The 27,033-nt window shown below is 44.9% G+C and overlaps 1 protein-coding gene across 2 annotated transcripts; it reads right to left on the minus strand.

Moving 5' to 3' along the window:
- Positions 1–1,657: 1,657 nt before the first annotated feature.
- On the minus strand, positions 1,658–27,033 carry shisal1b (shisa like 1b). 2 transcript variants are annotated; one of them, XM_057051759.1, is made up of 5 exons: positions 26,634–27,023; positions 13,082–13,289; positions 10,848–11,061; positions 8,788–9,090; positions 1,658–4,403 (listed from the first exon to the last, which is right to left on the minus strand). In XM_057051759.1, coding segments are annotated over exons 2-5 (585 nt in total). In that variant the 5' UTR covers positions 13,149–13,289; positions 26,634–27,023; the 3' UTR covers positions 1,658–4,402. The 2 variants fall into 2 exon arrangements, with proteins under 2 accessions (XP_056907739.1, XP_056907738.1); XM_057051758.1 differs by lacking the exon at positions 1,658–4,403 and having other exon boundaries at positions 8,784–9,090; positions 26,634–27,033.

Below are 27,033 nucleotides of genomic sequence, written 5' to 3' on the forward strand. Positions count from 1 at the left end.
CAAGCCACTGGAACTCCTCTGGGGAATCTGTCTTTGACCCATCTTCATATTTACCGTGAGCTGTGCGGCGTTGATTAACTGGTGTGAAGGCACGTGTAATTGGTTTAGAAAAAGAAAAAAAAGACAAGGTTTTATTTTCAGGAGGTGATGGAGAGGGCTTGCTGGGGGAAGGAATGCAGAGCCGCCATGCAGGGGGGGTTCTAGGAAAAATAAGATTTAAGTTGCTGTTACAAGTGTGGGTGACCAAGCAGGTGGGGAGGCGCAAACACAGATGGGAAAATGGGACTTTATACCAACTGGGATACAGAAAAGACTTCGTATTTCGACACATAATGTGCTGCTAAAGTTAGGCCCGACTGACATCAAGCACCCTTTGTTGTGCAGCTGAAACAGCATGTATTCAGTATTCAGAGACTGAACCTCAGAGCTTCTGCGGGAGCGACGCACCCTGACAGCGACGGTGACACAGGGGAAGCCATCAGTTTTGATTAGAGGCTCGATAGGGAGCGATTTTACTTTCACTCAGCAGAGACGTTTTACAGCTCGGGCTGTTGGACCGAAGGTGAAACCTGCTCTGCGTCTACCTCTTCACACCGCCGAAGCAATAAACAAACTTTTAGCTGACAATTTCCCACACTCACTTGACAACATGAGGGAGAGCTCTGAATGTGACGTGAACAATATTGGATAAAGTGTATTGTTTTGAAAAGTTCAGGCCATTTCCTCCAAAAACATATAGAATATAACTAAAATGAAGCGGATACTGCCTGTTCAGTATCGCGTTGATGTCACTCAGAGCTGGTTTGTTTCAGATGTTCCTGGTCTAAATCCTGGTCCAGTCACTCTGCCTGCAGAGCATAAACACTGCAGCTCTTTATTAAAGCCTTTGAACTCGTATGACTGATGACAGTGTGAATATTCCAGTGACGGAGTGAAATCCAACCTCTCTGTCCCCGAGACGTCAGGGACAACGTCGTCTTCGCCGGGTTTCTGTTTTCTTTTCCTGTTTCTCAGCATCCGCTCAGATGGACCTTAATGCCCAAGATCCGGCCCAGCAGAGCCGGGCCACTGCAGAGATGAAGGCCTAATGGCGTTTTAATAGATAAATGTGGGCAGGATGTATCGCAGCCTTCTTAATAACAGCAGGATGTAGAAATCCAAGTGATGGTTTTTAAATGCTGATGGATGACGGCAATTGGCAGGAAGTCGCTGGCGTTCTGGAAGACGGGGCCTGTCGCAACAAATGGAGGAAACGCGGCGGCACAGGGAAGAGCTGGATGATCAGCAGAGGTGGATAAAAGCTGGGTAAAGATAGACATTATTAGCAAAGCACACAGAGACTTTGGAAGTTCTTGTGTGCAGAATCCAGTGATTTGGACCATTTAAGGTCAGTCTTTGATTACGCCATCACCTCATTGTTTTATTTATTTATTCATAGGGTCACTCCAAGGCTGGAACGGCCGTCTCGTGGGTATCAAGTGACATTCAAATAAAGCCAAAAAACAAAGAGTCCAGGCAAAAGCCTCCACACAGGCAACAGTTAAAGGTTGAGCCCACTGAACCCATCAATTGCCTGTAACTGTATCTCTCACCTGGTGGCTGGATAAGAGGGATGAGCAGCAGTTGCTTTTGCCACAGAACACTTCACACAGAGGGATTTTAAACACACTGGAAAAGATAAACCTTTATTTCTCCCTGTTGTGACAATACAAAGTCAACAAGTGCAATAACAATCCAACCAAAAACGTCACTGTACATTCCATCTAGTATAAAATACATAGACAGAACGTGAACCGCACCCTAAAAGTGAGGTATCGACCACTACAACGCTTCTGTGCACAGGTGGATATTCAACTGTAAGGCAACTGTTAACCATGACGATCAGTGAAGACGGAAACGGATGCGCGCTCCCTTCTTCCCACCTTTTTAACAGGTTATTTTCGGTGGGAAGTGAGCGGAGCTGATTTGATTTACAGTACCACGTCACACAAGGCCAGAGTCGGGGCCGCTTGGTAACGAAGCATCACAGAACCAGTCGTACCGTTTCAGGGAATTTGGATGAGAAACGTCTTACATATTTCAGAAAGGCATGACCTGGACACTGCCCCTGACAATTTACTGTGATAATACCAATATCATAGAGACGATGTTCTCTTACAATATCAGATTTCCCCCCTCTTGTCCGGGATGATGGTCTCATTAAAAGCCCCAGCACTGGTCTAAAACGCGCCTCTCGCTTCTCTGCTCCTGCTCACACGCTGGAAATAAGGAAGCGGGGCATGAAAGTGTGACTGAGAACCACCGCTGGTCTCCCAGCCAATTATTTCACTTGGACACATCCTCTTCCTTTGCTACTGCATGCGAGGGCACGAGAGGCTGCCAGGCCACAAGCGATTACGCGGGGCCATTGCGAATATGATTGCAGATAACTGTGTGTAATGAGGGCAGCTCGCTGTTTACGGCACTCTGCCAGTGTTTAATACATCTGCACGGCTAAACATAATGTTAAAATGGGAGAGTTTGCAATTTGTTAGGTAGAGTGTCTGCAAACGCACTCAGAGGAAACAGCAGGGGGGCGATACACTTCTCCAACGTCTCCAGTTTAGCAATGACGCTGGGTTTGGTTCATCAAATGACCAGCTGGCTGAAACAAATCCGATGTGGAGGCTGCTTGAAGGCTGTTGTTGTCCATCTTTAGGGCTGTACCGGGTTTCAAAGCTCTGGCCAAAGAGACAGATATTGTGGTTTTGATGCGATTACTCCTGTGAAATGTTCTGCGTCACGGTTTACGCTCATCCAAATCAACACCTCTTACGGTGACGAGACGGATCATCGGCAACATCTGGAGGATGAAATTTGCAAGTCCCTCTAGCGCGTCATTGTTTCCTCTTATTGCTGCTTTGCCTTTTATTAAATAGTTGCAGCGTCACGCCGCTATATGCTAATTTTGGATCTTGTGATTAACTGCACGGCCCATTCCCCTGAATATCCCTGAATTATGCACTGTTTCTTCAATAAATAAGCTATTTGTATACCTTACCTCAGGGTGTTCGTACACATGGAATTGTTTGCTGATTATTGGATGTAATAACCGGCAGAGAATATAATAACCCTGGATCACCGGGCTCTGCAAATCGGAATTGAATAGTTTGGTTTTCACGGTTCGCTTTGTCTTTACAAGGATAACATGGAAATTATCCTGAAATATTCAACTCCCTCCCTCATTAAATATAAACTCAGTGGCATCATTGCATTTACAAACCAGAATAAGCTACTGTACATTATTGCTGATATTGATGATGGATGTAATGTTTCTTTTCTTTATTCCAAGTATGGCTACTCATTTCTAATTTTCTATTACCAATGTCGGCTGCAGAATAGCCTTCATGAAATGAACCAAATGGATAATTGTGTGTAATATATTGCTAATGGAGCGTTTTTTAAAGCATCTCTGGTAACCAGGAAGGACAAAATAGAGGCTGGGTGTAGTTACCTTGGCAACTGGCTCACAGCAAGTGTCTATTTAGTAGTTTAAATGGTGTTACAGGCATGTAGCCAAGGGTTAAATGTATGTTTAGCTAAGTTTAGCATGATACAAATGCTGAGCTTATCATTAATCTTTTCAATCATTTATTGACGGTCCCTCTGTTATCTCATCATCTATAAACCAAAAAGATATTTTTAAGACCTTGTGCTCTACAGCGGTGCACCTGTATGGCAGCGTGTCTTTGTGGGACACAGGAACATAGCAAATAACTTGTTTTGCAAGGAGAATTACGTCCTTCGTCATTACTTTTTCGAAACCTCAGCACAGTTCTTTGTCCGTTTTCAGTCGATACCAAAAAACATTCCAGCCTAATTGTGATGCTCAGCATCAACCTAATCGGTTACGCGTTCTGAATGTCCACCTCTCGTGCGTTCCTCTGACTACTTGACATAAATAAATCACTGAATAGATAACCCGCCACTGTGTCTAAATGCTACTCAACACAAACTGACACAGCCGAGTAATAAACATTTAAAATCTAGAAAGAGCGGCCATTTTAAAACAGGCAAGTCTCCTTACTCGTGGTAGCAGTTTATCCAGTTAAGCTCATAGTCATTTGGAATATTCCAGGCCTTGGCAGCCTTTTTACGGGACCCCCGTGAGCAGCTGACTGTGGCAGCAACCCTGCGGTCTTTGTTTTCAGCCAGGTCTGAGCCGGGTCTTCATTACAGCCCATTTTCAGCGGTCCTTGTGTGTTGTGCTCATTGGAACGGGTCACATCTTCCTACGAAAATATGGCTAACCCAGCACTGGTTCTCGTGCCTGTTGTCCACAGAGGGATGTTTGTAGGGGGGGAGTGGGACGTCGTCTCAGAAACACTGCAGGGAACACGGTGTTGCTACTCTGTGTGTCCACTCTGCAGAGAAAAAGAAACAAGAACTCACATTATTGTCCTTAAATGTGATTTTGGAACACAAACACATGGGTAGATAAGGTTACGAGGTTCCCGAGCATTTCAGCAGGTGGTTGTGCTGCTTTTCTACCTTTGCTGCACTGTTTCTGTTTGTTTTTCGTGTCTTAATCGTCCAAGTGAGAAGAAAGTGAAAGAGTAAATGAATTCAACTGGAACAAAACAGGAGCAGCTTTCTGGGACCCAGACGCTCTATGCACTACACGGACAAACAATTGAATAAATGTTTTTAAAAGAATAAATACCTATTTCCGTTTTATCCTTTGAGTCAAAACATCTGAAGACAACTGTGTAAATCCCAGCCTTGTACATGTTCCAGAGTCTTGGCACAAGGTCAGAGAGGTCGCCACTGTCTTGCTAAGTCATTTAGTATGAATAAATTGTGTTGTTTTTATTCTCCGAATCTAAATATTTAACAATCTCAGCTGAGAGTCTGACACATCTGTCGTCTTTAGTGCCCTCCGGTTCAGACCACAGGTCTAAATTTAAACTTGTAGCATAAATCTTGGTCAACTTTCAAGTCAAGTCCAAGCAGACCCATGAAAAACCTCTGGCGATATGGCTAAAATTGGTCACAGTGAAGGAAAAAGGTCAAAGGTCACTGGCAGACTGTCACCGGATGATTGAGTAGAAATCGCATCCAACCTCAGGGACCATCATTTCACTGCGCTCCCACTTTTATCCAGGCATCTTCGGGTCGGAAAAATCACAATAAATCTCCACAAGAACGCTGAAAGGAAGGAAGGAAGCTGAGGAGGGAGCCACGTTCAAGACATGACTTTCAGATCAGCACGTGTGCATGATTATCAGAATATTCCATTAAATAACGACGTTGGCTGGGGAGCACAAAGGCTGATGAAATAGAGCTCCTTTAGTTTTCTGAGAAAGCGACCGGAGGAATAGTTTGTAAATCTGTAAACCTTGTTAAAACTCTCCCGCTGCGTTAAATCACACCCTCCATACTTTGTAATGCCAAGACCAACGTAACTACATTTTATTTGGAATGATTTACTGCTTATTGCCTTGACAGTGATGTTTTTTTATTAGCAAACTGATTTGCATGCACCAAGGACTTGAAGGTTGTGCTAATTAGCTCAAGAGCGGACCATCCAAACCACAACTCTATTAAAAAAACATCAAACACCAGAATTTCCAAATGACCACATTGTTTGTGTGAATGCCAAAGGTCACTGACTTGCACCTACCGGACATATTCTCCTGTTCATTGCAGCTAAACTTTGTGTCTGGTTGCCTGTGCAGCATCTGTAATGTTAATTAACTCACACCACATGGAGAGAGTCGCTGTAATTGGACAAGGTCTGGGCGTACTGGGCTGTGAACAGACAGACCTGGAATAATTTCATGATATAATTCCATTATTGCAACCCGAAGCCAACCGGGGAGTGGAGAGATGGAGCCACATCCCGACTAGGCCGGAACAGGCAGATCTGTTTACAAGGATAACACGATATCACTGAATCACTGAGGTCTGACTGTAAGAGGCAGTGTTACGGTTGCTGGTGAGTCAGGTGGCTGATCTCAGCTGGCCCAATATGCTCGACTGGGTGGGTGATTACTGGCTAAGGTGCTGCTGGAAGTTGATGCCAAGTGTTCATGAATCACATCGGAGGGTTGTGGACTTGTGGTTGATGTGCAGTTGTGCCACCTGATGCTGCATGAGAACACAGAGCAGCACAGCGAGGCCGCCGTGACCGGAGATGAGAAATAGGATAATCTTACAGTTCTAGGAAAGATCCTTCCTCCGGTCAACTTAAGATGATGCCGCTGCTCTCCTCTACCATATAATTGTGCACGGTGGCCTACTAGGCAAAGATAAATAGCATAAATTGGGACGTGGGCCAGGTTTTAAATGCACTAACTGCCAGGGAAAGGCGATGAATCAGGTCGTTAATGCCGCTGAGCACTTTGTGGTGATAGAGAAGACGCTTCCAGGAACGGCTAAATTTATTAGTACTGAAAGGTTACATGAGAGGACCGCTCACATTCGTGGTGTAAGATCATGCTAATTGTTGCAGTATATCTTCTCCGTACAACGCAGTGATCTGGAATTGATATTGAAGGTCTGTCTGTCCTTTCACAAGTTGAAACATTTCATTTGTTGGAGCAGCCATTACAGTAATAAAAGGCCCAACATGAGGGGTTTTTCCAGGGTTTCCTGTCCACAGTTTACTGGTGTAGATATAAATTTGAAATCACCATTGGGGTTTGAATTAGTTTTTCCTGGTTAGAAAAAAACCAAACAAAAACGACACGCAACAGCAGCGAATCTTAAACAGATTTCGATTATTCACAGTGGGTGTGGAAGGATTTCATAAATTGATTTACTGTCACCATTGCACCACTGCACTGGCGATCACTTGTGCCGGATTCCTGAGTTGCTGCGCGACTGGGTTGTTTTTAGACGCTTGACCCCCCCTCCTCTCTGTATATTTACAGTTGGCCAACAGATGTTCAGCTGACTGAGCCCAGTTTTCTGAGCCATTTACTCAGCCTCGTCTCTGGGGATGAAGGCCAGCACCCCCACAAATAAACCATGGACCATCTGATGACGCACTGTGTGGGCACTATCATCTGTGGTCTTTGAGTTAGTAGCCACTGCGGCTGCTTATCACATTTGCCAAAATATATTTGCTTATATCTGGATTGTGAAGAGTTGAACTCCCAGAAATGATAACTGTGTCCCAGAAAAGGGAACGTGTGGAGCTTTATTTCCTACTATCCCTGTCTGCTGTTAACAAACGAGTGTAGTTATCTACGTATGTTAGCTGTGTAAATGCCACCCTCTTTAATAAAGCCGTGCAGTTGGGCGTTTATATAAATGAGTTACATCCCATGCGTCTGTATCCCATCGAGTCATCATCACTATGAATTACCATAAACCTGATCACTGATGGGCTTTGCTCCAGTTTTACACACCTTTTAATATACATCCCACTGACTAAAAGCTTCTGTGATACTAGGGCGCCCTTGTAAGTTGAGGATTGATGAGTCTTGTGATGTTGAACTGACTTCCCCACTAATGAGGATGCTCGGCGGACAGGCCCACTCTTAGTTAACAAAGGTTCCAGCAGCGCAGCAGCTCCAGGGGCCCCCTCCAGCATCCCAGCGCCTCCAATCTTTGGCTTGAGCAGTCCGCACAGCCTCTTAAAGCCATTTGTCAAACCTCTGTACATGTTAAATTACCAGGACCCCGAGAGAGATGTCTGCCTCTAGGAAGCGACTGCGGACCGAACAGAGGGAGCGCACGGTGCCAGATAGAGAGAAGCGGATGAAAAATTGTCCAGGTTTGCTCCCGCTGTGCTCTGTGATTGTGCAGCTGTATTATGACAGCATACAGAACGTCTTCCAAAAGAAAAGTTCGCTAACGCTGCTGTGCGCTACAGATTACCCCGAGGATTATAAATCATCTCCTGTTTCAACAGCAGCCTGACAAAGTTTGGGACTCCTGCGACAGCCCACGGAGGTAAGGAAGGATCAGCTCAAGGGACGTTTGCAAACTTAACAGAAGGTTTCAGCCTCTCGGTCGAATTACACAGCAAGTTAAAATATACAAGTTAACGAGCCCTGACGGGTAGTGAAGCCTGATGCTGGTCGTTCCTGTTTAATCAGGGAAGCTGATTAATGAGGTGGTCGCACTAAAAAACCAGGAAGGAGGATTCTCTTTTAAAGTTTTTGCTAAGAATCCAGTTACAAACATACATGTAGGAATCCACCCCTTTTTGCCAGGAGCAGGTTATACATGTCGGTAGGATGTAGCGCCACCTCCCACCTAGACTACCTGGCACGTCGGTCTCTGTGCAACAAGAATACTGACTACCGAAAAACAAACAAAATCAGGCAAGAGAGGAGGAAAAAAATAACAAAAAGGTATTAATTTCAAGCATCTGTTACCCATACAAGATTTTGTAGATGTGCCATTTTGTAACTACTGTTTGGTTTCTTTCAACATTGCTATTGTCTCAAATAAAGTCAGCCCTTTTGCCAAAACGAAACCATCAAATCTTGAATTATATTCATCGCACACATGTGTTCCTCTTGCTCGTTTGCATGCAAAAGGTTTTTGGTTCTCTGCTTTTTCCAGAACTGCGTCCTCCTCCTCCTCCTGTGGTCTCTCTAAAACATTAACATTTAAAACATAGCCAGATGATCAAAGTTCATATTATAAGTATTTTTTTAAAGCTGCCTTTAAAACTGGGCAACTCTTGGACGCACCAGCTGTAGCTAGCCAGGAGGTGCCTGCTGCATTTCTTTCATCCTTTCATTTTTTTATGGGATGCACAAAGTAAAGTGTCGGCAGACAGTGACTCACCAGGCTGTGGACGTGTTGTAGGGCAGGAGTGTGGGGCTCTGACTCTCCCCTCTGAGGCTGTGTCTGGGTTGGTAGTGGCCAGGGACCATGGGCTGGGCCTGAGCGTGGGTTTCGCTCTCCTCCGGCATGGACCTGTTCCACTGACTACGAGCCTTCTTCAGCCAGCGTCCGCCCAGGCCCCATTTCTCCAGGTAGACCCGACAGAGCTCGTAGTTTATGGCTGAGTAGTAGAGAAAGTCCAGGGCCAGCAGTACCATGACAAAGAAACCATAGATCCACACGCCGACCAGAGCCGTGTAATTACTGAAGGAGAGGCAGATCAGGAGTATTAGACGGTGATAAACACTCCTCACGCGCTCCGAGCTACCATCCAGTTAAACTGAGCCGCTAAATCCCAAAATCAACAACAGAGCGGCCATGTGTGAATGTTTGCTGTTCCTGTGGCAAGACCAGGATGTGGTCCAAACCCTGCCTTGATTAAAAGATCATTACAAAAATGAATGTGTTCCATCTGTTCATTTGCTGCTTCTTAAAAGCAACAAAAACTGCACAAGAGGGATCTCGTTCTGAATCCTTTTTAAATGTATTCATTAAATGATCAAGCTGAACCTGATCGAGGGACCCCGTCGTGCCCGCGTGCACTTAAAGAACATCAATGTAAAAGTGAGGAGAAAAGCAGCCCGAAGAAAAAACAAAAACTCTGATTTTATGTCTCGTGAAGGAGATAATTGCGCAGATTTAAACAGATTTAGCCCAATAAATATGATACAATTTGGCAGAATGAAAACTTCAAGACACAGGCGGAACTGTCAGGATATTCCATTTGAAGAGTTGTTTGTGTAATTCTATGGTAATTCCCTTTCCCTGCAGGGTTTGTTGGACTCGGGTGTCCAGTAGCCTGTGGGAAACATTGTGTGACCTTGTAAAGAGTTCTCAGAATAAAAAACTTTACATGATACACATTCTGTAAGGGAGCAGCCCTTGACTTTCCTCCAGCTCTCAGTATTGCAGGTCTTCCCTATGGGACCTTATTGAGGTCCTTTTGGTGTTAAGCACCAAAAAACTTGTCCTTGAAAGGATCGATAGTGACCACACAGCGAAGACAAACGTAATTCAATATTTGACACAAATTCCCCTGAGAAGGAAAGAAGGAGGGATCGATTATCAGTCAAAGATGTCCGGCTTGTCTCGCGAAGTTTCCTCTCTCAGGTGTCGCGGTGTTTAATCTCCGGTGAAACGTCGACACTCTTGCAGTCGCCTGCCCTGAATCAGCAGCTATAACCGCGTTTTCTGGGTGAGGGCAGGCCCTTTAATTCACTCAGCCGCCGGGAAATGTGAAACCAACTGTGCCGTCGTCCAGCGAGCCAGGATGAAAGAGCAGCCCAACAGGCCATCTAACACTAAAATGAAATATCATGACCTGCTGCAGAGCGGTTGTAAAGGGATGGAGACAGAGGCATGCTGGGGGGGCATTAGTACAGATAGCCCTGTTGTTTGTCACTAAAACCTCCTGCTGAGAGCTTCTGCAGCACAGCGGGTTCTCTCTTCTGTGCCCTTCCTGCTGGATTCTGCAGTGAAATGCAACTCTGACCCCATAAAATAGCACCTTTTTGTCAATATTTCAAGAACATTCTCCATTGAAATAGTGACATTTTAGGGAAGGACATAATTGAGCTGCCTTTCAACTGCTGATCTTTCCTGTAGTGGTTCTGAAAGCCTCTGTAGGTGTCGATCGATGACAACGAACCTTCCGGGTGAGACGCCAAGGGTGTCAATAAGTGTGATACTGTCAAGGGAACTCAATGCATGTGAGGAAGTGGAGTGTAATCAGCCGGTCATGATTGATCTCAACGGTAGATTTTTGAAATTCTATTTCTGGAAAGAGAGGTTTCTGAGGAACTGCGCAAGTATTTGCATTAGAATAAAGTTAGTGTTTTAATGCTTTTCTCCCTGTGTAGTAAAAAAAAAAGAAAAAAGCAGGTTCCACAAATTTGCATTAGAATGAACTTTTAATGAGATCCTGGACAGATTAAGTGCCCGATCGTTGCGTCTGAACTCACTTGTGAGCGTATCCGTCTGAAGTGGTGGTGAGGTTGACCTGCATGACTGTCTGGAACTCGGTCTCGTTGCAGCAGTATTTGAAAGCGGTGTTGTTGTGGTGGCAGCAGAACATGTAGGTCTTGTTGTCGGAGAGACGGGGGCAATGAAAGCCAAAGTGGTAGCGGCCCTTTTGGTCAGAGTAGGGCTCGCACACCCGGTAATGGGCTGACAGGGCTGCAAGAGGTGGGAGGAATAGATACATTCATCAAGAAATTCATCAACTGTGCAGGATTCTAGGCCATTATCTTCCCTCCATTCATCTTTAAAGCCTTTTTTTATTACTTTTCCTGACCACATCCCCAAAGTGAGAACAATCATTTCCAACTCGGCATGAGATTTTTCTTCCAATCACTTTGGTCTGGTTATATCTAACTCAGCCGGTACTAACAGACGCAGGAGGTTACGGTAGAACCGAGAACCAAAAATCCAGGTAAGCACAGAGTTTCCTGACTGAAGAGTGCCCTCTCACACACCACATCATCTGAAAAGAACTGCGTGTTGTTATAAATCTCCTTTTAAATGAAAATGGCAGGGCTAGAATACGGCATCCTCTCCATTGTATCAACTCCTAAATGTGTATTTCCATGGAAACTCCAATTCCTGCTGCCAGGCTAAAGAATAAAGGTTAATTGCGTGGATTTGCAGGCTTTGCATAAAGTTTCACTGCTTGTTCGCCCTTTTTTGCATATGTCCTCTAGAATCCCTGCGGCTTTGTAAGAAAGGGACAGGATTTATCGCGTCACAAATTGAAAAAGTATTGTTTTGGCAAATTACCTGTAAATTTAGCGAGGATAAGAAAATTACATTCAAAACTGCCACATTAGGGGGGCTTTTAAGAGGTTGTGCACAACAAGACCAATTAAACCTGTAGATAAATATCAAAGTGTAACCCAATTAGCGAGATCTGTTATTGGGTTTGGTGTTTGTGCAGTGATTTACACTCCAGTTTTAGAGGAATCAGACACTGCATTCAGTATAAATATGCAAAATCTTCTCAAACAGGCAGATCTCTGGGAGCCACACATATACAATATAAAAATAAAACATTTCAAAAACAGTAAAGTTTTCACAGCAAATATAAAACAAATAGACAGAAATAACAGATACATAATGTAAATATACAGTACTCGATGTTCCTGAACGTTTAAATCTAAAATGGGATCAGCCTTTGAATCCACTTTGTGACCTCATGACAGATAAGCAAGCGCTTGATTTCTCCCTCACTCTCATCATGTGATAAAGACGCGTGTCTTTGTCTGGTTTCCTTTCATCCGCCCGGTTCTTAAAACCAGCAGGAATCAAACGGACACGTTCTCACTGGGCGACAGATCAATGTCCATCTATGCGGCGGGGTGAGAGGAGGTCCTGGGTGATCTCAGACAGCTGCAGATCAGCATTCAAAAGAAGAATTCTACGTGAGATTTGAACGCGCTTGGGGCCACGAGTCACCTTCGCCTCCAGAAACATCGACAATAGAGGAGGAATTCATTTGACCCTCATTGGTTAATCGTAATAGATAAACTACAAAGGTTCCAAGCCTTGATGGTCTCTAAGTGAAGCAGCTGGCTCTGGAAATCGTACAGTTGTTAACGCTCCCACTTGCTCCATTCCATTACCGTCTGTTAAAATCTATGATACACTTAACACTTGAAAAAGATTTGTTCAAAACCTTTGCGCATTATCCACAATTATCACTACGGATTATTCCATACTTCTAGATTCTCCTTCCATTCTGAAGTTCTCCCTTGTTCTTAGCCTGTTTTCTAAGGTTTTTAAGAGGGCCTATATTTACCCTCTGCATCTTCCACACCTCAGAGAAATGTGTTGGCGGACATCTTCTCTTAGTACCTTTTGGATTAAAAAGGGCTGCCTTTGCAGTGCTATGCTGCGTGGCCTAATTCAGAGGACACCCTAAGGTCCAGGGACTACACTTCCCTGCTCTTTTGACATTGAGTGTATCTGACTTAACTTCTGGCCATGCAGGTGTCAACTTCCATCCATAAACTTGTGTATTTCTGGCCACCTTTCCTGTATTCAGGTCATTGTCCTCATGCGGTACCGACCTGAGAATCTCATTTCAATGCATAATTAGTTGATAAAATGGGTTTTACATGGGTTTGATCATGCTCTGGTCCCTGTCTGTGGGGCGCTGCTGATAGTAATCACTGCAACAGACAGCCTAGATTATACAGACCTGCAGTGGACAGCAGGAGGAAGATGACCGTCAGGACATTGAATGACTGCCGGCTGGTGATAGTCATCTTCTCCTCCTCATGTGTGAAGAATGATGGGAGGAGGAGGGAAGGAAATAGAGACGGGGACTCTGCTTTAGCTGGACTCGAGCATCTTCTGCTTGCTGGTGGCTCCTCTCACATCGTTGTTGCTGCTGGGAGCCAGGATTCCTGAGGGGACGAAGCAAGAACAGAGACAGGAGCAGAGGTGTAAAATATCGGATTTCAGTTTCTGGGCGTGCAGCGCTGTGTGGACACTGATGTGGAATCAGCTTTAACTTAAGCCTGTCTGGTTCATTCTTGCAGGCAAACCATAAAACTAACGTGACGCTTCTGGAGAAACGTCTGCGTACATTTGATTAAAAGTGAAGATTACGAGAGAAGGAGAACGCAACATTTCTCTGCACCAATTTACATAAATTTCTAGGAAGCGTTTAACTTCATGATGAACTTAAGCACCCGTAAAATTAAGTGTTACAGTTAGTTGCGGCTCTGTAATCCTACCTTTTGACAATCCTGCCTGACAGAAGACATAATAGATTCAGGTCTGATACAGCGGCAAAATATCAGACTGACTAAATGCCTCAGGAGTTTCCCGAAACCTGAAATGTTCGTGCCTCAGAAGAAAAACACAAGCTTTGCCAGAGTGATGAATGACAACGCGAAGATGGAGCTAAATTCTCAGTGAATCTATTAAATAACTGCTGAAATGGAGCGTTTAGCCTTTAATGCCGTCATTTTATGCAACTGTCATTCCAAAGACTCATTCTGTAGCAGAAAAAAAGCAAGACTTTTCTATAATGAATTGGGTTTTATGTCTTCAGTTGACATTACCAGCAAGAAATGAGGCAGAAGGAGAAAGAGAGAGTCCGGGGTTACATGAGGCAAAGTGTCTAGACTGGAACTGAGCCCTGCTGGTATGGACGCGCTCTGGGGTACTTGTGCTAGCAGGTGAGCTAATGAATGCCCAAGATCTCATTTATTATTTAGGCAGTGATATTTAATCACGAACCAACCTTTGGCGGGAATGTAAAATGATGCAAGTGCCTTCAAAGCATGGCTTTTGGGAGAAAAGTGGTGTTTTTCTCTTTTTTTTTGTTAAAGATCCACAGACCTTCGCCCTTTTCAGCGGAGTTGCAGAAATGCAGGACGGTTTGTAATGTCTGAAATGGATGAATCGTTCTTGATTCTTCTGTTTTGCATCACTCTCGTTACTATTCCGACGGCGCAATAATGCAGAGTGAGATTAATGGGGCAGCGGCCCTCCATGCTTATCTACAAACTGTTTAATTTATCGTAAATGAGTGTAACGTGTTTATGGTAATTTATTCCAAACGCTGTCAGTAGAACATTTTATGGATGTGGGGGACTCCTCGCGGTTAAACCTGACTACAATTAGCATCATCAACGGCATCATGGCGGATTAAGTTCCTATCAAATCCAATACTCCACTTTTCCGTAAAGTACCAGCATCTGTGCATCACGTTAAATTCACGGACAGCTGGTGTCAGCAATCACCATCTCGCTCCAGTGTAACGATCTGGTGGAAAAGCCCAGGTCTGGCGCTGACAGCAAGGATCTGAGAGCTGAGATCCCCAAACACAGTTGGCACAGGCTACGGCTCTGGGAGGGTGTTTGGGGGAGATGGCTTATGTCAAGTGGCAGCCACATGCATCTGAGGATCAAGGGCTTCACGGAAACCTTTGCATTGCGATGCGATTAGTCATATTCCATGTTTTTCCCTTCAGCTGTTAGTGTCTCTCTTGTGATTCAGATTTACTTAACAATATATTCTGTTCCCAACCCCTACTAACCTTTTGTTTTAATGAGAATTTGGATCTGATGTTTCTGCCTGTGTTATACTAAGCAGGAGGTTGGAATGGGCTGAGATCTTGGTCATTGAGCCCTCTCATATTTATGCCATGAATTCATATTGGAAGGAAATATCCAAATCTGCCTTTGAAAATGGCCCCAAAACCACAGAGGGCTCTGGCTGCACATCTGTGCCTGTAGAGGCTAAATGGAAAGTATTACAAAGCCCCAGTTCTGAATTATTGAGAAGCTGTCAGCAGGACAGGAACTGTATGTGAAGGCAACCAAAAGGTTGAATCAAAGGTCAAGGTGATAAAGAAGTGAGGAGCGTGTAGTGCTTGATGTGCTTGTTTGAACAAGACACTTCTAAATCTAAATTAAAATGGAAAAAAGGTGCCAGGTTCAGTTTACAGCACAGAGGAAGTGCCATTTTTTCTTTTCAGCTGCCTTTCAAGTGGAACAATGAAAGCCCTCCTCTGAAATATGAAACAGCTAATGGAGATGGCAAAGAAGATGAAGGAGACCTTTTGAGGTTCACAGCTGTGAACAAAGGGGCATTCATTTGCTGAAAAACACTCGGATGAACCCCGTCTTGAATATTTAGCGGTCACTCTAAATTATTAGGAACAAACAAGACCAGTATAACCTTAAATATAACAACGCGTCTTCAGATTTGGGTTTTATGATCCTCTTCCCTTTGAATGGCAGCCATGATCTAACCGCAGTGAGCTAATGCCTCGTCGTCATATTTACACTTCAAAGCTCTACAGGGGCGACGAGGGCCGTCTATTTCTGCAGTTGTTTGTCGAGGAGTTTGATTCACGTGAATATGCAACAAGCTATAATTACAATATTGCACGCCCCCATTGCGTGTCATTTCCTGCAGCGAGGTCATTTGGGAATTTAGAGACATTCTATCTATTCAAAATAAAAGCATTTAAAACTGTAAGGACAACCGTCTTTCTGATTCAATCTGAAAAAGGAGCTTTCCTTAATACACTAAAGTCTGATTCAACCTTACTTGCAATAACAGGTGGTCTTCAGGGTGGAATCCAGGTGCTCGTACAACAGTGGCGGTGCTATTAACAAACGGCAATAAGTTCGTGTTTGTTGCTGTAGCTGGTCCCCGTTGTCTGTCTCAGCGCTCCGTTGCTGTCATGTTTGGTAGCACGTGACCAAATCGTAACTGTTTCTGTGAACCACGAGAGCGGGATACACGTGTGTTTCTGTCAGAGACTTTCAAAGCATTTTAGATCAGGCAAGCTGTTCCTTTCTCAGAAAGCCAGGCGGCTTGAGTCCCAGAAAGCTTGTTATGGTGGCATTTTATATGTTTTCCTCCCCACCGAAGCCTATCCACTGGTGAGCACTTTAGTGCTCGGCCAGGGGCAACTTGACGAGGGATTCCCATCTTCTCCAGCCCTCCTACATCCCAGACCTTCTTCCTTTGTACTGCTGAGGTCTGTTACGGGGATTTTTTTATCACATATATAGCAGCTCACATCATCATCATGTCGCTTCCTGCGCCACACATGAAAGGAAAGGGCAAGGTTCATGTCACGACAGCGCTGGGCTTGTTTGAGAAGGGAGGGGGAAGGGAGATTGTGGACTGTGCGGATGTTAGTTGAGCAGAACATGAAGCATTAATACGTGTGCACATGTAAGCACACATGACATGGTGCAAACGCTGCTTGTTAGGACTGAAAATAGAACGTTACACCGAACATTACAGCGCCGTGTTCTTCACAGAGGACCCAAATCGATGAGGGGGAGGTGCAGTGGTAGATTCTGGGACGTATTCAGGCTTATTTCTCAGGAACGTGATTTTGACTCAAACGTTTGCGGCATGTTACTGCTGTCCAACAAAGTAAACAAGTGATTTTTTATTTAGCGTGGACGGCTGTCTTTCGTCTGCGAAGCCTTCAAGTTTGTCAAAGCACAAACCCGACATTACACTCCTTCCGGTCGGATTCAGTCTCCTGGCTCAGCCGTGTCATTTCCCATTTTCACACAACCTTTCTTCTGCATAAGTTATTCAGACATCCTCCGCGCCCGGCTTGTTATTACAGTCGTGTCGCAGCAGATCACAAAAATATCCTGTTGCTATGCTGACCTGGATCCATGCCGAAATGTCAGCAGTCATCGTAAAACACACGGATGACTGTGCGTTTATCGTAAAGTGCAGTCCAGCGATCAACATCCCTCTTCGCACGTGTGTGACCTTGCAAAATGGCTGCACCTCAGATCTGCTGACAGGCCCATATACGGATGCACTATAATCCAAGTTAGGTGTAATTTTGCTCCGCGAATGCTGTTACGACAAATGTCCTCCCTCCTGAGAGTATGAGCTCATGATTGGAGACATAAAGCTGCGATCGTGGTCAGTGTTCCAGAGGACAGAGGTGCATGCCGCAGGCGCGATGCAGGTGACATTAAAAAAAAAGCATTACATTCATACGCTGCTTCTGTCTTTCACTGCAACATTAATGTTCAGTTTTCTTATCTGTTATTATATCAGCGTGCTGTTATTATTGATTCAGCTGCAGGATCTTTATTTAACCAGTGGCATCACGGACAGGGACAGGAAGAGGATGGACAGACTGGTAAGAAGGGCCAGCTCTGTCCTGGGATGCCCCCTGGACTCGGTGGAGGTGGTGGGAAACGGGAGGATGATGGCTAATCTGTCAGCCATGTTGAACAACACGCCCCCCCCCCCCCCACAGGACACCCTGGCAGCATTGGGCACCTCATTCAGTGAGCGGCTGCTCCACCCTCGCTGTGTGAAGGAGAGGTATCGCAGATCTTTCCTGCCGGCTGCTGTCAGACTGCACAATAAACATAACGCCCGCTAGCACAATCTGAATATTATATATTCTGATATGTATATTGTATTCACCCTCTGTACTATGTACAGGTATACAGGGGCTGAGTATCCATTTACCTGGATTATTGTAAATATACATCCTCTTTGTATATTCCAAATTCTATTCTATTCGATTTTATCTTATTTTCTCTGCGTGCTCTTGCTGTTGTTGCACTGTAAATTTCCCCGTGTGGGACAATAAAGGACCTGAATCTGAATCTAAATATCCATCTTGTCTCTCCAGTAGTTCCTTTAATTCCCCAACGGCCTCCAGAAGGTTCTTTTATATTCTTATGGAAGAAATCTACAATTTATGTGATCTGTTTACTCACCGCTCAGTGTGGCAAGCTGAAGGAAAGGAACTGTCGTGTGAAATATTTTTATAGCTGTAGGGAGCAATTTACAGCCTCAGCTTCTGCTCTGAGGTGTTTTGCAGAGTGAATAAATCCACGAAACTCCAGGTGACTGAGCAGATTCTGCTAAACGTGACGCTGAATGCAGAGTTCAGGTGTTCCCTCACACTTAGATTCCTGTCAGATGACACAGGTGTAAACTATGACTATTCAAGTTCATCCAAACTGTCTTTATCCTTTTTAAAATGTAACTTTTCTCGTCCGTTTTGGCAAAACAGACAATTAGAAATTACAACTCATGCGCACGAATGCACTGAAGATGAAGCTACTGCAGGGAGCAGGGCTCCCACCAATGACCTTTGTATGACCATGGTTGTAGTGTCAGACCAAACCCATCATACATCACTAATTAGATTCGATTTATTGCTTTGTTGTTTTGCCAGGAAGTAAACTGTAACAGTTGTCAGAGCACCGTGAGCAAAGGCAATTCTGTAGAGACGTTTTGATCGCACTTCCTTTGCATGTTTGACTGCAATAATCCCAATCTATAGATTAAAACCAGGCATTAAATAGCTGAGAATTTAACACAGAATATTACACCTCAACGCTGTAATCATTCAGTCACGCTGCTCCTTTGCAATAGTTTCTTTCCACTCAACAACAACAATGCTAAAGCACTGTCAGGGGAGTAACCGTGTCTTTGTTTGTGTTGCACCACTGAGAGCTCAGAGCTGCGCGCAGCAGCATAAATTCTGAGTGATGAATGGAGGTTCTTCTCTTGTTTAGAAAATCAGTCACCTGAATAAATTTTCCAGATCAAATATTCTAAATAAAGCCCAGAGGCCGCCATGTGTTTTGGTCTGGCGGCTTGATGTTTCTGGGGAGACGTTTTACGTCACACAAGAACAGAGAAGAATGTAACATGTAGTGAACGGCAACACACCGCGTGCCAATAACGCAGCATGGTTGCCATGGAGTGGTTTTAAGAATTTGGCTGTTTTTAAAAAAAATGTGTCTGAGTGTCTGCAATCATGTCACTGTGAGTGTGGTCTGTTTCTATTTTAACTTGTTTTATTAACACAAGCAGGACGCCTGTAATCAGGCTGAGATCTGTTGCTGGCCTGCTGTGTTTTTCCCTGCTGAGCGTGGAGCAAGCTTCCCTCCTCATCTTCGCTTTGTGTCAGCCCCTTCATTTATCACCAATCTGGATCACAAATGGAGACTGGAAGCTGCACAGCTTTTTTTTATACAGCTTGCGTAACACCTGGGAGAACTTCACTGGAGTTTAGTTTATATTTCTGCGGGGTAATCTCAACATCCTCCCCAGCGGTGGATCCCAACCTGATCACTGTTGACATTATTGAATTTCACAGGGCTTTTTTATTTCTCTATAATGTTGCGTTTTGACGGCAGCAAATGCTAATAAACAGCTGGAGGATTAATAAATTTATGTATGAACGTCGGAGGAGATGGAGCACTTTTGTAGCACAATGAATGTCTCCATCTTTTTGGAAAGAGATTCAATCGAAGGTTCTTTTCTCTCTTGCCCAATGTTGCATTTTGTAATGATCCATGACCGATGTGCACAACATCAACAACATCGAAAAAGTGATTCTTAAAAAGATGTGGTGGAACTAATTGCACAAGCGGATCCATCAGGATGGTGAGTCTGCTGCTGTTCACTTCTGTTGTTCGCTAAATTAATCTGCAGGCCCACAAGCTGCCAGGCTCTCGACACCTTTCTTGGCTGTCAGCAGAGACAAAACCGCAGCAGTGACGTTGAGTTATTCCTCTAATGATACGTACAGATAAAAAGAAAAAGATATTTCTCCATATTTCTTTGAGATGTCAGTGAAAAGTCTTCAAAACCTGTGATTTCTGCCCTCTGTTTTTTTTTCCCTGAATCCAGTCCTTGAAATGGTCTCCACAGTTCCATTCAGATTAGCAGGATGGCGAGTTTGTTGAGGTTGTATTGAAAATAACGGCACATAAATACTACATTAGCTGCTACGATGAACTCACTTCCGGGGCCGCGGGAAGCCTTCCAGGAATTTTTCCACAGCAGCTCCTAAAAGTTGCAGTTGCATCAAGGTTTAAGCCGTCGGCAGGCTGCACCGAGGACCCATCTGTTACCACATTGCAGCTTCGGTACTTACATTCAGTTCTCTTCTGAAACAGGGCCGCAAGTGATGCAGAATTACTGGACTTCTTATATCTTATACTGGTATCTGACACGCCTGTATAATCCCTCACAGACAAAGCAGCATTGTTTGTTTGGATTTGTTTTAACACCCCACTCCCAGCACAGTTGGTTTCTCTTGGAAATGATCCTCACCATCATCCGCCTGACCCTGGATTTAAAATAGCTTCTTACCCACAGACAAATAGCCAAGTGGGAATTTCCAAATAAGAAGAAGAAGAAGAAGAAAGGAAAGCATGACAAAGAGACAGCAATGCTCTCAAATAACATGTAAAATACAGCAGCCACATCATTTTATTGGAACGTAGCCACTAACATTGTTTTAATTTAAAGTTCTGCACATACTGATTGGACACATCAAGAGAATCAAAGCTACTGAAATCTTAATAAACGCTGGTTATGTGTAGCACTGTGAGCAGGAGGGCTGAGAATTTACCCTGAGATAACCTTCCTGAATAACAGGAGGTCTGTTTTAAAACATTTATCACTCCAAATCCGATCCAAGGGGGGCCTCGAATAGCCGTGCGAGATAACCTGCCAGAGCTCCCGCACACCTAGAGGTCATCGGGGCCGCCCTTTTGACATGACCACAGATGAGGATGGATAATGCCTGACACTGCTCCACATAAAATTTAAGAAACCGTTTGTGGGCTGGTCCAGTGGTGATAACTGAAAACGCTGGTTGACTGGGGCTGCACCTCATTAATGAGGCTGACCCGACTCTGACCCCGAAAAGAGTGCATGACTTTGACAGGTCTTCTGTGAATAATAACTTCCTATTATCTCTTATGCAGCTGAAATGCTCTCTGAACTCCACAGACTCATAATATTATGAGACAGTTTTAGAAGCTGAATGCTCTCTTTGATGATCTAAAAATGTTAACTGTGACTGTGGAATGGATTTTTTTTAATTATTGTGGGCGCAAGCAGGGCTACTAGCTGCTCTCCGCTGATATGTGGACACGGTGTTGTGTCTATTTAAATTATTAATCATCAAAAGCAGATTACAGTGACGTGTTGAATTAGGCGGTGAGGCAAAAATTACAGTCATTTAGAACCATAGTGTCTCATGGATTATTATGAGTCTTTAAATAACACATGATTTCTCTCAGCGGCCAGAACACACATGTACAGATGCCCTTAGACCGAGATAGCAGCTGAGATAACACACCCTCTGAAGGGGTTTGCATACATGCTAGCTGACCCACATGAATGACCCCGTCAGACAGACATTGAGTCATGGAATATCTGTAATGCTGGTCATCCAATGCATGTACACCCAAATTTAGCAGGTGATTGGCCTTTGTTTACCAGCTCAGCACCTGGATTGACCTGGTGGCTGAACTGCACAAGTGTGGTCTGAAGAGTCTCTCAGTCTTTCAACGCACAAAATCAATACCAGCTCATCCTTCAGCTCTTCAGCCGGCAACCTTCCTGTCTTATTCGTCTCAGCTCTCAACAGCACCTAAAAATAGCAGAGTCGCAAATCTTATTACCCAAAATAAAGACGCTCTAATGCATTTTGCTGTCCTGTTTTTGACAATACACCTTCATTCCGCTCTTTCGGGCCGATGACTTGTTGCTTTTTAAGGACACAGAAGATGCTTTTGATTCCTTACATTTGACATGTTCTTTTACCCGGTGATAAAAGCTTTTGCGCTATGTGGCAAGAATGAGCAAACGTGACAGAAGCTGAGAGATGAGCAGCGGCGGCGCAATCAGCAGCCTTTAACCCTTCGAGCGCTCCCCAAGCATCTATCACATCTGCTTCTCCAAACACCTCTGAGCTGTCAGGCAGCAGAAGGGCACCCAGTGGAGGTGAGGTCCTAACTTCCAATAAAGGTTGTTGAGGGAAAACTTTGGATTTTCTTAAGCCCTAAAGACTTTTTCTTCAAATTTCATACCCATTGTAAGTAAGGATTTTTTGTCGACTCTGGTGCCCAAACATTACCTATATAGTCTATAAGGTGATGGAATGAGTTAATGAGTTGGGGGGGGGGGGGGGGGGGGTAGAAAGGATAGCAGTACTGCCCCCAGGTCAGCTGCTGGTGCACAATAATGAGTGGACGTCAATAACAAAGACTGGAGCCGCGCACAAAGCCTAAGATGTCAATATGTCAATAGCACAGTTCTATTTTCTCTTCAAAATTCTCAGCTCCCTCCTTCAATGAGGGATTCTGCAATGATATAATTACCTAATTACATCAGAAAAGGAGGATGGAGCTTTTAATTACGGGGACATAAGCGTAGCGACTAAACTGCCGTCTTCTGACGGTTATTTTTCATTCACTAATTAATTATTTATTCGCGGTATTTTAATTATTTCAGCTGGCTCAGCGCTGCAGGATGGATTCTGAATCTGTGTGATTTTATTTCCACTTTACGTTGACCACCTACATACACGCCACCCATGAAATAAAACAAACAGTGCATTAATATTCCAAACAGCCACTGGGTCAACCTCTGAATTTTAACAGCATGTTCGTATTTGATATTCCCCACAACCACACATTTCAGTAGCTGCACAAAGGGAGGAAATTCCTCCCCGACGCCAGTAAAAGTACCTCAACAACACCCCATAAAACGCCCAGAGCAACATGCGGTACAGTGCGTAGACTTGAAATAAATGTAGCTTGACACGCTGGTACAGAAGTCAATGAAAACATCTAACGGTAAAAAGAGGCGTGCATTTGTCAGCATGACTCAACAGAGGTGGTGCAACGTTCCCAAAGGGGTGAGAGGTCACATGAAGCAGGTTCCTGATATTAACGCCAACAGTGCGCCAGGAAAACTGGCGTTCTTCCTCTGGCTTCAGCCGGTTGGATGATTGCAGCATCGTACTGTATATGAAGGGAGGATGAGGAAGAGAGAGCGAGCGCGTGTGTGTGTGCACGTGTGTGTGCTTGATTATGATCTGTTCGGTGGAATCTGATGCTGAGGCAACATCAAAGGCAACCATCTTCATCAAGGAACCTGCTTCTCTAAGAGTCTGCTCATTTTCTCATCTAGTCACTCACACACATGCGCGCGCCCGTGCGTGCGCACGCACCTTCTACTACTACGGCTGCTACAATGAGCGTGGACAGATCAAGAAACTCACATATTCTCAGCCACGGTAAACACATGCTGGGCAGTGTATTGCTGTTCTAACCGTTTATGAGCGCACGAGCACATTCGGTGATCAGTATGGGCTAAAACATGGACATTAAACACCAATAGGCTGCACACCCACGTACAGCAGAATCCAAGGCCGGAGAACTCGGCATGAACCCTCTAGAACGATATAGAGAGAAAGGAAAGCAAAACAAATGCAGTTTCCTGCACTATAGATCAGAAAAAAACTGCCTGACCACATGCTGCTGTTTATTTTGGGTTGAAGAATCTAATCATGTGTCAGCCAGCCCTGCTGTTGATTATATTAATGAGATATCCTCTCGGTTGGAGGCCGTTCAATTGGAGTTTTTGGGTTGGGGTGAATGTGGAATAAATGCATTGATGCCTTTGTTCTGTTCAGATGTGCAAACCGAGTGATGCCCCCCCCCCCCCCCCAACTTCAGCTTTAGAGCTACTGTCTGAATATACTGCTGCAATTAAGTCACAGCCTCAACTATAGATGAAGATGTTTCCTATAGATGATGTTTCCTCTCTGCGACTGATGCACGCTATGCTAGTCTTGGAGTTATTTACGCTCCCTTTAAACGAAGAAGCTGGGTTGGGATTTAAAAGGCTGTAAATCAGCAGGTGAACAAGCATCGAAGAAATACTTCAGACACCATTCTATTTTAGCCAAATGCAACATCGTAAATAATAAAAGTATATTTAGGTGGCAATGACAGCTGCATTTATCTGCAATTTTAGGGAATTGAGTGGCCTAATTATCATTATTCCCAGAGCGACATAGTTTTCCTTGAGTTTCTTGTGTTATACATTAATTAAGAGAGTTGTGTAGATTCACCATAAATAGGCATTCTGTTACAACTCTTACATCAGGATTTATTTCAATATTTTTGCCCCGAACAAAGCGCGCTCCAAAGAGCAGCACGCATGGCAGTGAGATGAAGGAAGAGTCTACTGTGCACAAGCTTAAGGGCAAACAAACACGCAGGTTACGACTCCAACAAATATGTTGCAGTCGCGGGTTATTCTGGGGTTTCTTTTACTTTTTTCTAACATCATTTATGAGTAAATACATCATAACATATATGCAGATTTTAGGCAGGAGGGAGGCAAGAATTCTAACCCTGAGCGGCCCTGTGGTGCTGCTGCACGTAGGTGATATGGAAGTAGGTTGTGATGGTTTGCTGTGGGCCCTTAAGGAGCAAGCAGATTTAGCAGACATCCTGCAGGCATATTTGAGTTACTTGGCTCACAAAATGTTTTGTTTTCCAAAGTTTTCAATGGTGAACGTCCATCAGAACCTCTCCCTCCCGAATAACCTCCATTGTCTGCACTCCGATAGGCCTCGACACATGGCTGGATCAGCTGAGCGGCTGGTAGTCGAGCGGAAAATACGGCTCGGCAATAGTCGAGCTTCCTGGGCTTATCGGAGCTGTGATAAGAACCGCCGCCCGTGAGATGAAGATACTGCACGCTCGTATTCGTTTCAGCTCCGCTCCGCACATTTGCGTTTATGATTCGGCCGTCAAAAACTGCATTTTTGCCAGAAGGTAGCGCCCGTCTGCTGCCGCCGCTGTTTCTGCGGCTCTGGCACCGGTTTAATCATCTGATCGGAATTGGAATTGCTCCTCGTTTAATGTTTACCTTGAGGGTCTGAGCCAAACCTGTGGTCACGATGCTCGCGCCGCCTCCCCCTCCTCCTATAGGACCGCCGCACATGCGCACGTTTGCCTCGGGGAGGGTAGCATGCGGTGAGCGCACGAGCTGACGCCCTCTCAATGTCGATGACTCTTACGGAAAGTTGGCGAGCGGTTGATGTGCTCAGTATAGCTGTCACTGTGAGGTATGTGCAGCCGTGACAAGGTGACACGGGAAACGGCCAGGCCCAGCTGTCCTGACCCTGCTTAGGCGCCGTCACGGCTGCGGCAGCGATCACGTGATAGAAACCTGTCCAGACAGGACAGTGGTGGCACTAATCCACAGATGAGTGTGAATCAACAGCGAGCTGTCACTAACATGAGTGGACGGCGACGTGCGCAGTCCAAGGCAATACCCTGCCTTTGTGCTAGAACACACATTCATGACCCTGAGTGTTTACAGAACACAATGCTCTTTTCTTGATTAGATTTTTGGTCAAACTCCCTCCCTCCTGCCTTACTAATAAATTAATTGGAAAAATCAGCCAGCGCCAGAGCCTTTTGTTACCAGGAGCCAGAGGCCAAATTTAGTGTCTCTGGGTGCACTTATCTGTCCTAAAAAATGGCCACAGTGAGGCTATGTGACAAATAATGAGGGTAATTGGTTTTATTGCTTTCAGAGAAAATTTCTAGACCACATCCGTGACACAAATACAGCCTGCACAGAGACTGGGTCCTCTGGGAGCTTATTTGTTGCGTGAGATGTGCGACTGTTCACCCACATGGTGCAATTTATAAAGTTATGACATGATTTTAAAGAAGGCTGTGACATATCTAATGAGATTCCTCATATCTCCCATAGCCTGAGTGTGTTATAGCCCAATATTAAAGTCATCTTGCATCTTGAATTAACAAAGGGTTCCCCTAAGACCCAATACAAATATTCTGTATCAGACACGCTGCAGAATACATGACAAACATTTGTTTTGCTCATAAATATGAATGTGCAGTGCATACGCCCAAATACTGAGTCCTATCCTAAATATATAAATCTTAAAAGCTGATCCAGGGCCAATTTGCGTGCAGACGCACATTTTCACGAAGGCTTCCGTCAGCGAACAAAGGGAATCTCCTTCCTCCCTGCTCCTCTCGACTCTAAATCCTGTCAGTTATCACCGTTTGTCTCCCACACGACTGTCTCCAAGTTACCGGCCTCAGCCAGTCTCACTTAATTGGCTCCTGCGTAAAGTGACGGCTGGAGAGCGGCGATGGGAGCGCGCCGTCCGCGCCTTTTGCTGCAGCCGACTGGCAGCTTCCCCTCAGTAGGGGACACGCTCCACCTGAGAACCTCGCTCTGCGTGCACCTCTGCCAAATTACGCGCGGAGGGAAACTTCCCTAGCCGATTTGGAGATTCAATAACGTGAAATAAGTGGGGACTTTTGAAAGGGCAACAGTTCAATGTGTCAGAAGAACTGCAAAAGAAAGGCGCAAACAGTAATAGCGGATTCAATTAACGAGCGTCCTTCGCCACCAACCTTGATTGACCAGGGAGTAAAACGAGAAGCTGGGCTCTCCTCACTCCTTCGCAGAATTGACCACTCTGTTGCTCCCTGGTTCCGCTTCCTCTGTTGCGTCTTCCTCACAAATAGATCCTGCTCATCTTGGGGGAATTTAGAGTTGTCGAGAGGGGAAACACGGCAGGGACGGGAGGAAAGAGTGCGCGCACTCCTGAGTCGTCCTCTGCGGAGTATCCACATCCGTCACAGCACGGCGACTGAGAGAGAGAGAGAGAGAGAGAGAGAGAGAGAGAGAGAGAGAGAGAGAGAGAGAGAGAGAGAGAGAGAGAGAGATGAAACGCTGCTGAGGAAGTGGAGAAGTGGGCGAGGGAGGGAGGGCTTGTGCGCGCACTGAAGGGTGATCCTCTTTCTTGTGCGC

This window comes from Takifugu flavidus, chromosome 13 (assembly GCF_003711565.1).
Source record: "Takifugu flavidus isolate HTHZ2018 chromosome 13, ASM371156v2, whole genome shotgun sequence".
NCBI lineage: Eukaryota > Metazoa > Chordata > Actinopteri > Tetraodontiformes > Tetraodontidae > Takifugu > Takifugu flavidus.

What these genes read in the sequence shown, in the direction of transcription:
- shisal1b (XM_057051758.1), bottom strand. Translation starts at nt 13,148, where the DNA reads ATGACTATCACCAGCCGGCAGTCATTCAATGTCCTGACGGTCATCTTC. An exon ending in CCTCCTGCTGTCCACTGCAG is followed by an intron (nt 11,062 to 13,081) that starts GTCTGTATAATC and finishes CACCTCTTGCAG; the next exon opens with CCCTGTCAGCCCATTACCGG. An exon ending in TCAGACGGATACGCTCACAA is followed by an intron (nt 9,091 to 10,847) that starts GTGAGTTCAGAC and finishes CCTCTCCTTCAG; the next exon opens with TAATTACACGGCTCTGGTCG.